Source organism: Kryptolebias marmoratus, linkage group LG9, assembly GCF_001649575.2.
Source record: "Kryptolebias marmoratus isolate JLee-2015 linkage group LG9, ASM164957v2, whole genome shotgun sequence".
Classification (NCBI taxonomy): Eukaryota; Metazoa; Chordata; class Actinopteri; order Cyprinodontiformes; family Rivulidae; genus Kryptolebias; species Kryptolebias marmoratus.
In genome coordinates this window covers 16,362,390-16,374,951 of record NC_051438.1, presented here as the reverse complement: position 1 = coordinate 16,374,951, position 12,562 = coordinate 16,362,390, and the positions used below count along the sequence as shown (strand labels likewise).

Sequence of the window (12,562 nt, the reverse complement as noted above, 5' to 3'; positions counted from 1 at the left end):
GGGTGGGGTGGGGTGGGGGGGAATCAAATAAGTATAAATGTTATAATAGTTATGAGCAAAAGTCAAGAGTTCAATATATGCCAGGAATGAAGTAATACTGCAGAGACTTTATTTGAGCCCATGTGTGTTATAATGTACGCACATTTGCTTATGTGTATGTGGCTGCAGATGCTCTTATATACGGCCTTATGGTCTCCATGGTAACTCACACGAGCATGGATTTATCAAACGACTCTCTGTGGTAATCAGTACCTGGGGTTAGAGGGTAAATATGCTGCTAACCTTTGGCTTGTCATGAAGTTTGGTCCTCTTAGGCTCAGTCTGGGTTTTGAAAGAGCCTCACAGCTGCCAAAAATCATCAGATAAACTTAAAGAGTAGTAAACTTTATAATAGATAAGTCTTATTTGCATAGGGTAGTGATTCATTTGTTTTTTGGATTGCAATTTTATCCCTTGACCACAGCTTGTCTTTAACATTTTTCCCTTCTATGTTGTTTGACGTGTGTGAAGGTTCTCCTTTATGTTTTTATTTTATGTAGTATTTTTATTATAATTTTTTTAACCCTCTAAAGATGTCATGTTTTGCTGTCTTACTTTTTTTCTGTTCCTCTGTGTGTAACATATTGTGTGGTTGTTTGTCCTGTGTGACAATTTCATCATAACTGAATCAATGAAGCATAGTTAAAAAAAAAACAAAAAAAACATTAAAAATGGCTGCAGGTCACAGAAGTCTTCACACAAGCTGGCAATGAATCATGAATCAAACAGGATGACTCATTTGAAAAGTTGCCATTAAATTCATAAAACATGTGACATTGAGCCCAGATCCAGTCTTAAAAGATGAATCTCTGTGACTGTTTGCATGTTGAGGTACTTCTTCAGACTTTGGGATGTTTCTTTTCATCCTTTGCACAGGTGCTTTTCCTGCATGGCCTGTCTTTGATGCTGGGGGAGACCTATCAGGTTCAGTGGAATTTGAAGGCTGAAGAATATCAACGCTTCGACTGCCATCCAGAGGAGAATGAAGATGAAGCCAAATGCAACGCCAGGGGCTGCATCTGGAAGGTGAGGAATGATGCACTTAGATGATGTCCGAACATTGCTCTTCCCTTCTCTGAGTGTCCACCTGATTTTCTTTTATTTCTGTGCCTATTTAGCCAAGCAGCACAGAACATGTTCCGTCCTGCTTTTATCCAAACGACTATGGTTACACTCTTACAGCAATCGAAGAAACTAATTCTAGCATCACCACTAATATCACTCGGAACTTGAAATACAGAACTAGTGGTCGCCCAGACTCTCCAGATATTAACAACCTTCGTGTCGAGATTCTGTACCATACCAGTCACATGCTCCAGTTTAAGGTATGCTTTTATTATTTTCTACATTTGTTCATGTTTACCTTTTTCCATGCTCATCCTTTGACAGTTTTTTCTTTATTCCAAAGCACCTATCAGCACCGATCATGCTGGCCATACAAACACACTAACGCTCTCTTCATGTCCAGATCTGGGACCCGACTTCAGATCGCTTTGAGGTACCAGTGCCACTGTCTGTCCCTGATGCTCCTGAGACTGATGAAAACAAAAGGCTTTACAAGGTCTTAGTTAGCCACAAGCCGTTTGGCATCCAGGTCATAAGGAAAAGCACAGGAACCAAGATGTGAGTGTCTCTCATTCAACAAGTGGGTCAGAAATGTTTAAGTTGTTGTTCTAAGTCCTGACCAGCCAGTCAGGTGCCTTTAATCAGTGTTTAATTATTTCTAATTTGTCTTTTATCAGCTGGGACTCCTCTGTGCCAGGTTTCACCTTTTCAGACATGTTCATCCAAGTGTCGACTCGGCTGTCATCTGAGTTTGTCTATGGTTTTGGAGAAACAGAGCATCGCACCTATAAACATGATCTGAACTATCACACCTGGGGTATGTTCGCCAAGGACCAGCCTCCTGGTGTAAGTATCAAACTATACCACAGCACTGCTTCTAGATGCATGTGTCTTTAAATAAAAGGTAAATAAAGCAATCCTTTACAAAAGATTAATTTCAATTGGTTTACTTTTGGTGCAATGATTGCAAGGATATTACCTGTAGGAATTTTTGAAAGCCCATTACATCACAGTGCTGTACAGTATTATATTTACACATTTTATATAGAGTAAAAAACAGGTGATTTACAGTTTAGATTGAAGTCCTGAAAATTAGAATTTGATGAGAGATTTTATTTCAGCTTTACTGTAGTTGGGGATTCCCCTTTTTTAAAAAAAAAGAAAAAGAAAAGATAAACTAACACCAGTTGGCACTTATTAATAGAGCCAATCAGCTGAGGTTTTACAGCTTAAGTAGCAGAGTTTCAATCAGACGGTGCGATTCAAATGTGGCAGATTTCCTCTCCTCGTCACTTTTTTTAATCAGTTTTATTACACCTCCTGTCTACTTCCAGCCTCATCTGAAAAAACAAGATTGATACTTGCTTTTCCCTCTTTGAGACACCTACATGGTCACGAGTTAAAGAAGTGAACAAGCCAGCTATAGGACACACTATACTGATCACAAAGGTTGTCACTTAAAAGTTCAGCTATTTCACACATGTGATAGTCCTTCTGTCTTTCTGCTTCAGTACAAGATGAATTGCTATGGAGTTCATCCCTTCTATATGGGTCTTGAGAGCACAGCTGATGCTCATGGAGTCCTGTTGTTAAACAGTAATGCTATGGGTGAGAAAATCCTACACATTCATTAACCCACTGTCTCATGGATGCTTGTGCATGCACTTCACATGAGCACAAAATGACAATGTCAGTGTTTATTGTACAGTGTATTACTGTGTAGTTTTTTTATACACTGGCTTATATAGAAAGTGAAAATTTCAATTGTTTATAGACTTCCTTCTGCTGTTTACTCTTTTTATAGAGAACTCTTACTGTATTACTGTATACTGCAAGGAACAAGAATACCCCACAAGCAATTAAATGTCCTAAACTTAAATGTCTGAACTGCTTTCTGTCCAGATGTGACTTTCCAGCCAACTCCAGCTTTAACCTACCGCACCACTGGAGGCATCCTGGATTTCTACATGGTCCTGGGACCTACGCCTGAGATGGTTGTAGAGGAGTACACTGCCGTAAGTTTTCTGGGACCTCTGGTTCATTTCATGTGTATTTTGGGTCAGGTGCTAGAACAGCTCTGAAAGCACGCCACAGAAAACAAACTTTATAAACTGTGTCCAATTTTTTTTTGTGCAGAGCAACGATTTTCTTGGTCTGAATTGTTTTGACATCCTTCTTTATTTTCCTTTTAACAGCTGATTGGACGACCTGTCCTACCTGCCTACTGGTCCCTTGGGTTTCAGCTCTGTCGCTATGGATACGCCAATGACTCTGAGATAGAAAGTCTGTACAAAGACATGAAGACAGCTGGCATACCCTATGTAAGGTTTAAACACTTTTCTAGAACATGTGGCATAAAATAGCACCATACAGGATAAATGTTTGCAGATTTGTGGTGGAAAGTAGTTTATTTCAGTCAGTAATGCATACAAAATGTAATAAATAACAGTCAAAACCCCAAATACATTATTTCTGATATTTCCTGCAAATATCTGATCTAGTTCTGCACCAGTATATTTACCTGTAATTAATGAAACACCAATTACATAAACAAGAAATCAGCACATTGTCCCATCTGAATTCCACCCTCAATGTTGAGAAGTTATCCCCAGGAAATGCCTTGAAAAGCTCCAATCTTACAAAAGCTGACAGTTCCCAAAACTAATTTTGCATTATTAGACGATATATATATTCCCAAAGATTTCACTTCATTTAGCTTTCTAGACAAATCAACTACTGTTGTGGTTTTAGAAATGTATTTGACTCACATGCAGAGAATCTCGGAAAGCAGAATTTAAGTTTTATTGAACAAATGATAAATGTCTGAGTTCTTGTCCTGGGAAACTGGGAAATGGTGAAGGGAGACTGGATTACTGAAACGGAAGCGGAGATGGCGAGCATTTGTAAAACTTGGATGGAAATGTTTGGTAGATGGATGACTTACAGAGGAAGGAAGAGTTGTTGGTCTGAAAGGGGGAGGTGAGTCGGGTTTGAGGGTCTTGTGTCAGAGAGAGGTTCCTGGAGAGTACGGAGGAGCGATTTGGCCTTGTTGGAGTCCAGAGGTAGCTGATAGATGGTGAGGGTTGGAGGGTGGACAGGTCTTCACAGTGAGAGCCTGATAAGTGAAGGTAGCTGCTGCCAGTCATGGAAGAGGAACCATAAATCAGACAATGAATGCTGCGAACCCAGGAGGCGACGTGGAATCTGAACGAATGGCTTGTAGCTCACAAGGACTACCATAAAGGTTAACACTCAGGTGTTGAATGACTGGCAGTCCCCTCCTCTTATCCTGTGGCTTGGTGGTGGTAATGTGACTCAGGCAGGAACAATCAGTGGAAGACCTATCCTCTGAATGTGGCTCCATGGCTCCCTCTAGTGGAGAAAGAGAGAACCCAAACCCCTGCTCCCTAACAACTACAGCCTCAAACTCAACAGGCAGAAGAACTGTTGTTCTCAATGAAGAAAACGTTAGCCAGGTAGAAATAACCAACAAACCACACTCTAATACTGTTAAAGTGCAGCCCACATATGAAAAGTGAAGAGTTCAATGTGTTTCCTGTTACCTGAGTTAGCAGGATCTAATCTGAACTTTAACTGGCATGTGCTGCAGGATGTTCAGTATGCAGACATCGACTACATGGAGCGTCAGCTTGACTTTGTCCTGGACTCAGAGTTTAAAGGACTCCCTGCTCTGGTTGACTCAATGAGAGCAGAAGGAATGAGGTTCATCTTCATTCTGGTAATATAAAAGTAACAAAACCTTTATAATTGCATTGTATGCATGCTTAGTCACTGTCAGAGTACAAACCTTGCATATACAGTTTTGACTTTTTTTTTTTTTTTTTTTTGCAATTCAATGATTTGGTCATCACTTTCATTTGTAGATGAATTATTTATATTTAACTAATAAAAAGCATCAAAAGTAATTAAATGAGCCTGTGACATGTTAGAGCAACACCCTAGCTTCATCTTTAACATCAACAACATAATTGTATTTATTGCCTGAACATTTTCAGTAAAAATATTTTAATGCTAAAAGACTGAAAGTCATGTGGATTTATTTCCAGGATCCAGCCATTTCTGGGAATGAGACAAATTATCCTGCTTTTAAAAGAGGACAAGCAGCTGATGTCTTCATCAAATGGCCCAAACATCTCAGTGATGAAATTGTGTGGGGGAAGGTAAGAAGGAAATGACCTTTCTGTCAATAAATGGAGATTTGAAGAGGTAAAATTATGTGCCTTTTTAATGACTTTTTTCCTATAGGTCTGGCCTGATTTCCCTAATGTCACAGTAGATGAAAATCTTGACTGGGATACACAAGTAGAGGTACAGTACAGAACAGCGTGCAACACATGAAAAATTACAAACATTACATATACCAGTAGGCATGCAACAGTCAGCCACATCATTCTGATTCAGGTAAAATTAGTAACATTGCTTATTTTGTTAAAATAATGTTCTAATGTTCATCTGGGAAAAGAGGTGTGGGGTGAAAAGATTTATTGCTAATGTGCCAGAACTAGTAATTCCATAAAACACCCAGCAGTTGTTTGTTCATACCATAATGAGTCAGAGGAAGATCTACACCATAATAGGAAGGTGGTCATAATGATATGGCTAAAGATATTTCAGTTTTTTAGCATTTCACTTCCTGACTTTTTGACTGTCCCATTGCCAGATCTACAGGGCGTACACCGCGTTCCCAGACTTCTTCCGCACTCAAACAGCAGCTTGGTGGCATCAAGAAATCAAGGATTTCTACATGAATAAGACAAAGTTTGATGGCCTTTGGATTGTGAGTTTACTGAAGGAAAAAATATTGATTTGAAGGCAACAAAACTTATTTTATAGTTCCTGAAGTTGATTGGTTTCTCATACAAGGAGCTTTCTAAAAACAAAGGTCTAGTTGCCTTCAGTTCAGCTGGTTAGGATTAATGTGTTTATGATTGACAATCTACACCATCATTATGAGGCCATATTTTCATTGTCCACTCAATCTTCCTGATTTTCCTGTCACCATTTTATAATTCATACCCCGTCTCCTCTTAAAGGACATGAATGAACCTGCCAGTTTTGTTCATGGCACAGTTGGAGGGAAGTGTCTTGGTAATCCCCTTCTTGAGAATCCACCATATATGCCACGTAAGAAACTCACAAACTCACTGTTATTGTCGTCTTAAGCTAAAATAGAATGAAAAACAGCCCTGAAACGCTCTGTGATCATCTGTGTGTGTGTGTGTGTGTGTGGGTGTGTGTGTGGGTGTGTGTGTGGGTGTGTGTGTATTTGTGAACCCTAAAGCCCTGGAGTCCAAACACCTCGGCCTAAACCATAAGACTCTTTGCATGAACAGTGAACACATCCTTAACAATGGAAAGAAGGTCAGCCACTACGACCTCCACAACCTCTATGGATGGTCCCACACCAAACCTACCTATGAGTAAATACCCTTTTGTGTTTTTAAGAACATTGGTGGTTGTGTTTGCATATTTTGCAGTCTGCATTGTTTTAATCTTTTTATTTAACCTGTAAAAAAATAAAGCACTTGATACCTGTTTCAAAGGCAGAGACAGGAAAGTGTATTGTGCAAAGTGTCTCTCTTCTCTGTGCAGCGCCCTGCTGAGTGTGACAGGTAAACGAGGAATAGTGGTAACCAGGTCAACTTACCCCTCCAGTGGGAAATGGGCCGGACATTGGCTGGGGGACAATTATGCCAGCTGGGACCAGCTGTCTAAATCCATTATAGGTATGTGTCACCATACACAGCAGAAGATACTTTAACAATTATTACAAACCTTACCATTGTTCTTTGTTCTGCAGGCATGATGGAGTTCAGTCTGTTTGGCATCTCTTATGTAAGAATCAACATCTGATCTTGGATTTGACAAAATCTTATCGATGGGACATTTTCCTCTCTAAATGGCTTACAGCCCAAAATGAACTTTTTTGGTTTGCTTGACTCTCTGATCAATGAAAATCGTGACCTCTATAATTTATTAATTAGGTAATCTTAGACCTGACTAATAGTTTTAGACTTTTTTTCTGGCATTTGTTCCTTTGCCAGTTTGTAGTTATTTCTGTTCTGTTATTTCTGTCTCACTTGTAAAGTATCCTTCTGTTGCTTATTTCCTTTATGTGCCCAGCAAAATTAAAATCTGGCACTTTATTGAGACTTGTTGCCACCATTGTAGCCACACAGTCATAACACACAAAGACACAATGAAAACAAAGTCTGCAGCAAACATCTCTTGAATTTCAAAGTGTTTTTAGTATTTTCATCTGCTCCCTAATGCCTTTTTTGTCTCTTTGTCTCAGACCGGGGCAGACATATGTGGGTTCTTTAACAAAGCAGAGTATGAGATGTGTCTTCGCTGGATGCACCTCGGTGCTTTTTATCCGTACTCACGTAACCACAACAGCAAGGGGAACCCGGTTAGTGATTTCAGATACACTTATTTTCTACAGCAACAAGGGCCTCTTATATTGATAAATTAACTCCAAGTGTTCAAGTAGTTTTATAACCCCAAAAGAATATCATTCTGTACTCTTTAAACTCACAAGGCCAAAAAATGCCAAAGAACCTCTTTTAGCACATTTACTGTAATGAATAATTAGTGATTGTAGACTTTTAATTGCTAGTTGCTCTGTTTCTCACTAATTACTAATTCTGAGCTTTTTTTTGTCTGTCAGAGACAAGATCCTGTAGCCTGGGATGACAGTTTTGCTGCTGCGTCCCGAGATGTCCTCAACATCCGTTACACCCTCCTGCCTTACCTGTACACACTGATGTTTGAGGCGCACACGAAAGGACGCACAGTTATCAGACCTCTGCTGCACGAGTGAGCGCGCACACACAAAACAACAACAATAATGCACACTGTCCTGATGTTCAGCATGGCTCCTGTGCATTAGGTCCAGTTCCCCAGACCTTTAGATACTGTATTAATACCACTGGGTAACCAGGTTTTTATGATGCAGGGCTTGTCAGTAATGTGCTGAAGTCCACGTGTCGTTAAACTACAGCAGTTCAAAGTTGAACTAAAAACCAGCTTAAGAGGAAACGTTATGTTCATGCTTTGACTCATCTTTAGAGCCAATAATTGTCAAAAATATTGATGAGGCTATTATCACAGCATTGCTACTTATTAAAGCTTTATTAAAGTCACACATATTTAAAGAGTTTTTGTTTTTAAAATTGAATTCTAATACAAATATTTGAACAGTTGTTCAGGCTAAAGGGGTTTTAGTAACAAGATTTCTGGAGGATTATTGGCTTTTTTTCTCGTGTGTCACAGGTTTGTTAAAGACAAAACTACATGGGACATTTTCAAACAGTTTCTCTGGGGTCCTGCCCTACTCATCACCCCTGTCCTGGAAGAGGTATATTTATACATTCACACTTTCTTCTTATAGCATTTTTATTTTTCCTATCATTCACACTTTATTCTTATAGCATTTTTATTTTTCCTATCAGACAGAAACAAATGTGTCACATATTTACCCTTTCAGGCGTCTCATGAGTAGATTATTGATTAATGTTTCCCTCTTTTGTCTTTTGGTGTGACTTGTTCTTTTTTTCTGTTTTCCTTCTGAAAAGGGGGTCAGGGAGGTGGAAGGGTATCTTCCTAACGCACGCTGGTACGACTACCACACAGTGAGTATCTGTCAGAAAATTATTATAAAAACAGCATTTTATGTCAAGTGCATTGTTGATTGCTGTGAATTAAAAAGCCCACATTCAAGCTCAACTTTGGTACAATATAACTGATAGTAAGGGGGCATAATTAGATTTAAACACGTGATCGGATGGGTAGTACATGGAGAGGGTGGATGTACTTATTTTTTACATTTATAAATGACATTACACACTGCAACTGAGATGTGTTTAATTATGACAAAGATGTTCCAAAATCAAATCTGTAAGCAGTTAAATAAAAATTAAAAAGTACTAAATTAAAAACTATAAAAATCATGCACCTTTGCTGCTTTTTCATGTACTATTTTTGTGCTTGAGAATAGTTTTTTCTTCTGTTATTTATCTTGATTTATATATTTGCTGTTGAATGATGTGAATTACTTGCTGGGGATCAACAAAGGTTTATGCTGTTTTTTTTTTTTTACTCTAAAAGCAAAAACAGCAACAACTATGACAAATGTTCCAGCTGAATATTCAACAAACAAACAAATTAAATGAAATTGAGGCAAAGCAGTGGTTTAATAATGGGGGGTATGAGCAGATGAGCAATTACTTAAAACTTTATTTAAAGTAGAAAAATACTCAAACATAGGAATCTGTAGTGCTGGTCTAACAAATTTAAAGTTAAATGACTTTATTGTTGTGTTTCTGGCGTTTTAGCAGCAAATAATTATGTGCTGTCATTAGGCAAAGGATGTCGGGGTGCGTGGGGAAATGCTCCGTATGCCAGCACCACTGAACCATATTAACCTTCATGTCAGAGGAGGATATATTTTACCCTGGCAGAAACCAGAGAATAATACACACTACAGGTAAGTACAAATACATTGTTGTATGTAAATTATTATGTTCGGTCTTGTCTTTTGGGTGTCCACAATTTGTGTTTTTATATTCAAAACAGAACATAAAGCCGTGTTTTGAAGGTTTCTGGTTAAAAACACTGCATGGACGTTGGCAGGAAGCTGTATCTCTTTAGGAAAACTTTAATCCTTTTAACTATTTTATTTTATGTACTTTCAAACAGTTAAAATAATTCAGATTTGCAGTAAATGTGCCTACTGTTGACACAATGTCAGTGGGAGGGTTAGAAAAACTTTTCATACATTTCTGCTGAATGGGAAAAAAGTGAAAATTAAAGAATTAAAGCTTCATATCAACGACTCAATATTTGATGTATTATTCCATGTTCATTGCAGCTACACTAAATAATGGAAATGAAGCACAACATTGTTTAAATTGCTTGATGAATATGAGGTTTTTATAATTGCTTTAAAACTGGACATTTTAACACAGAAGGAGAGCATTTAGAGTTTATGTGTGACATAAGATTGTTGGTGTGTGAGAAGAAGGTGGAGGTGATTTTGAGAGCGAGCGACTGCTCCAGCAGCAGTTTGACCCGGCCAATCCTCTCCTCAGTAAAGCTAATTTGTTTAAAAATCCTTTCAGCTGAAAGCCTTTATGTCCTATTTTTTATCTTCCAGTCGAAAGAATCCTTTAGGACTCCTTGTTGCCTTGAGTGACTCTGGAACAGCTCAGGGAACATTTTTCTGGGACGATGGAGAAGGAGTAGGTGAGTGAAAGTTCCCACTTTCACACTTTCATTCATCCGCCCACTGGAAGAGTTTTTCATGTTTTAAGATGGTGTGACTACTTCAGATAGTCACAAAAAATATCCAACTGATTCACCCAAACATGCACAAAATGCTACACCATCTTTATGAATATAAGGAGGGAATATTCATTATTTTCACCCATCTTTATACAGGTTGTTATTTATCAACACACTGTCATGTACAGCTGTGTTTCCACCATGTCATCAACTTTGTTTGGTGTTTGCTACCATGCATGGTCTGTTTTCAGTTCATTTTAAACCCCTGAATGTTTTAGTTTAATCCCACAGGGTTAACTATTTATTCTTCTGTCCCTCAGGCTCTCTGATTTGTGTAATTTTTGTCTGTAACTATTGTTGCCCTCCCCCATTAATCACATTTACCTTTTCATGCAGCGAGAACTGCACCTTTTACCAGCTGCATCTACTTTATTTGTCAGATTCTGTCAATTACTGATGGAAATCTTTCATGAGTCAATCTACAAATAAGTTTGTTACAGAGACAACACTGCTTTACTTACATTACTTTGTTTATGTGTTCATTCAATCAGATGAAAGCTGTAAAAACTCAATATTCCTGAATCTATCTCTCTATGCCATTCATTACAAATATATTTTCCTCCAATATTTCTGCTCTGTGTTTAATTTTCTCTTATTGTTTTTTCATCAGACACGGTGGAGAGAAACCAGTATTTTCTGGCATCCTTTGCAGTTGAATCAGTAAGTCCGAGCGTTCAAGAGTAAATTAAACATCATGTTTCTTTTCTTTTTTTGAATGGGTTTTAGTTTTTATACTTATTTTTAAAAATACCCACATTTCTATTAAAACATTTACATAAATGCAAAGAAAGGGTTGACAGAATGAATTTATTTATATTGCAGTGTTTTTAATGTCTTTCGGTTGTTTGTTTAAAAATTAGTTGTTTAATCACTTCAGGCAGAGATTCCTGATAAAAATGGGCGTTTTTGTGTAACTTTGGTCCATTCACATCTTACATGTTTATGTTGCCTCACGTCCACCGTCCCCCTTTTGAGATACATTAATACATTTTTTAAAACTACAAGCTTCTGTTTTTTCCGCCAATTCTTCCTCCAGAACAGGCTGAGCAGTCAGGTTGTGCACATCGCTCTGGACCCTGCTGATCACCTGACTCTAGGCGTGGTGAAGGTTTGGGGCGCCGGCAGCGTCAGGATCACAGAGGCAACTCTAACAGACTCAGAAGGGAAGCTGCATCAACTCACTCTGGATCATAACCTGGAAACTCAGGTCAGCAGATTGTTTGAATGCTCTTCATTTATATCATCATGATCACCTGATCTCCATGAAACGTGATCCCGTTATCAGTTTTATTTTGTTTTTAACAAACAGAATCGTATACCTGGGATCATTTATCTATTTTTCCTTTCTTCTCATTCCTTCTACAGGAGCTGATTTTAGATGCTACACCAAGGTCTTATCCTCTGCATCTTCCTTTTACTATCAACTGGAGGACCAGCACCTGAAACTTGTGTTTTGCTCGTAAATAATATTTATGTACCTTGTGCTTCGATGTCAAACCTTGAGTACTGTTAGTTTTGATCCTGTCATTAATGTGCCTTAAAGTCAAACTTTAAAAGACAGATAAAACAAATGTGTAATACTCTAAAAAACAACTGTCTTTGTTTTAATTTGTTAAAACTGAAAATAAATGTGATTTTAAATGATTATAGCAAAAAAAAGGACTAATACCATGATGAGTTTTTTATACACATCTGCTGTAAAATACAAACTGTTTTATTAAAATAAATCATATGTTCTCTCCCACGTGTGGTTGAAGCTACAAACTGTTTCTTCAGATTAAAAAGAATTGCAACAAAGTTTAAACTTTAGGTTCAGAAAATTAGTTTTTACAGTTTGAGTTTTTGTCATATAAAACATATTTTACGGATCTTGAAATAGATGGAGGCAGATTTTTGTCACTGAACATCTGCAAAACATTGTTCTGGCCCTTTTGTCACATCACACGCACAAATAATAATAAAAAGCTCACATCTTTAAGAAAATGTCATCCATGTTATTTTATACTTATATTAAGAAACTGCTTTCATCTAAGATTGCAGAGAAAAAAACCTTTTAGTGTCAATAAAAACGTCACTCACATTAATTGGCTCT

The 12,562-nt window shown here is 37.9% G+C and overlaps 1 protein-coding gene across 2 annotated transcripts in view; it reads left to right on the top strand.

Moving 5' to 3' along the window:
* Positions 1 to 12,214, top strand: part of LOC108240540 (maltase-glucoamylase, intestinal) — a 26,830-nt gene extending 14,616 nt beyond the window's left edge. For both annotated transcript variants that reach the window (XM_017424093.3, XM_025007617.2), the window contains 24 exons: positions 916 to 1,065; positions 1,158 to 1,364; positions 1,508 to 1,662; positions 1,782 to 1,950; positions 2,616 to 2,712; positions 3,007 to 3,119; positions 3,300 to 3,425; positions 4,715 to 4,843; positions 5,172 to 5,285; positions 5,371 to 5,433; positions 5,786 to 5,902; positions 6,159 to 6,249; positions 6,407 to 6,545; positions 6,718 to 6,851; positions 6,926 to 6,960; positions 7,421 to 7,537; positions 7,796 to 7,944; positions 8,401 to 8,485; positions 8,703 to 8,759; positions 9,489 to 9,613; positions 10,283 to 10,371; positions 11,081 to 11,130; positions 11,507 to 11,677; positions 11,836 to 12,214. In XM_017424093.3, coding sequence (XP_017279582.1) covers positions 916 to 1,065; positions 1,158 to 1,364; positions 1,508 to 1,662; positions 1,782 to 1,950; positions 2,616 to 2,712; positions 3,007 to 3,119; positions 3,300 to 3,425; positions 4,715 to 4,843; positions 5,172 to 5,285; positions 5,371 to 5,433; positions 5,786 to 5,902; positions 6,159 to 6,249; positions 6,407 to 6,545; positions 6,718 to 6,851; positions 6,926 to 6,960; positions 7,421 to 7,537; positions 7,796 to 7,944; positions 8,401 to 8,485; positions 8,703 to 8,759; positions 9,489 to 9,613; positions 10,283 to 10,371; positions 11,081 to 11,130; positions 11,507 to 11,677; positions 11,836 to 11,913 — 2,760 coding nt within the window. In that variant the 3' untranslated portion in view covers positions 11,914 to 12,214. The remainder of the gene's footprint in view (positions 1 to 915; positions 1,066 to 1,157; positions 1,365 to 1,507; positions 1,663 to 1,781; positions 1,951 to 2,615; positions 2,713 to 3,006; positions 3,120 to 3,299; positions 3,426 to 4,714; positions 4,844 to 5,171; positions 5,286 to 5,370; positions 5,434 to 5,785; positions 5,903 to 6,158; positions 6,250 to 6,406; positions 6,546 to 6,717; positions 6,852 to 6,925; positions 6,961 to 7,420; positions 7,538 to 7,795; positions 7,945 to 8,400; positions 8,486 to 8,702; positions 8,760 to 9,488; positions 9,614 to 10,282; positions 10,372 to 11,080; positions 11,131 to 11,506; positions 11,678 to 11,835) is intronic.
* Positions 12,215 to 12,562: the final 348 nt, after the last annotated feature.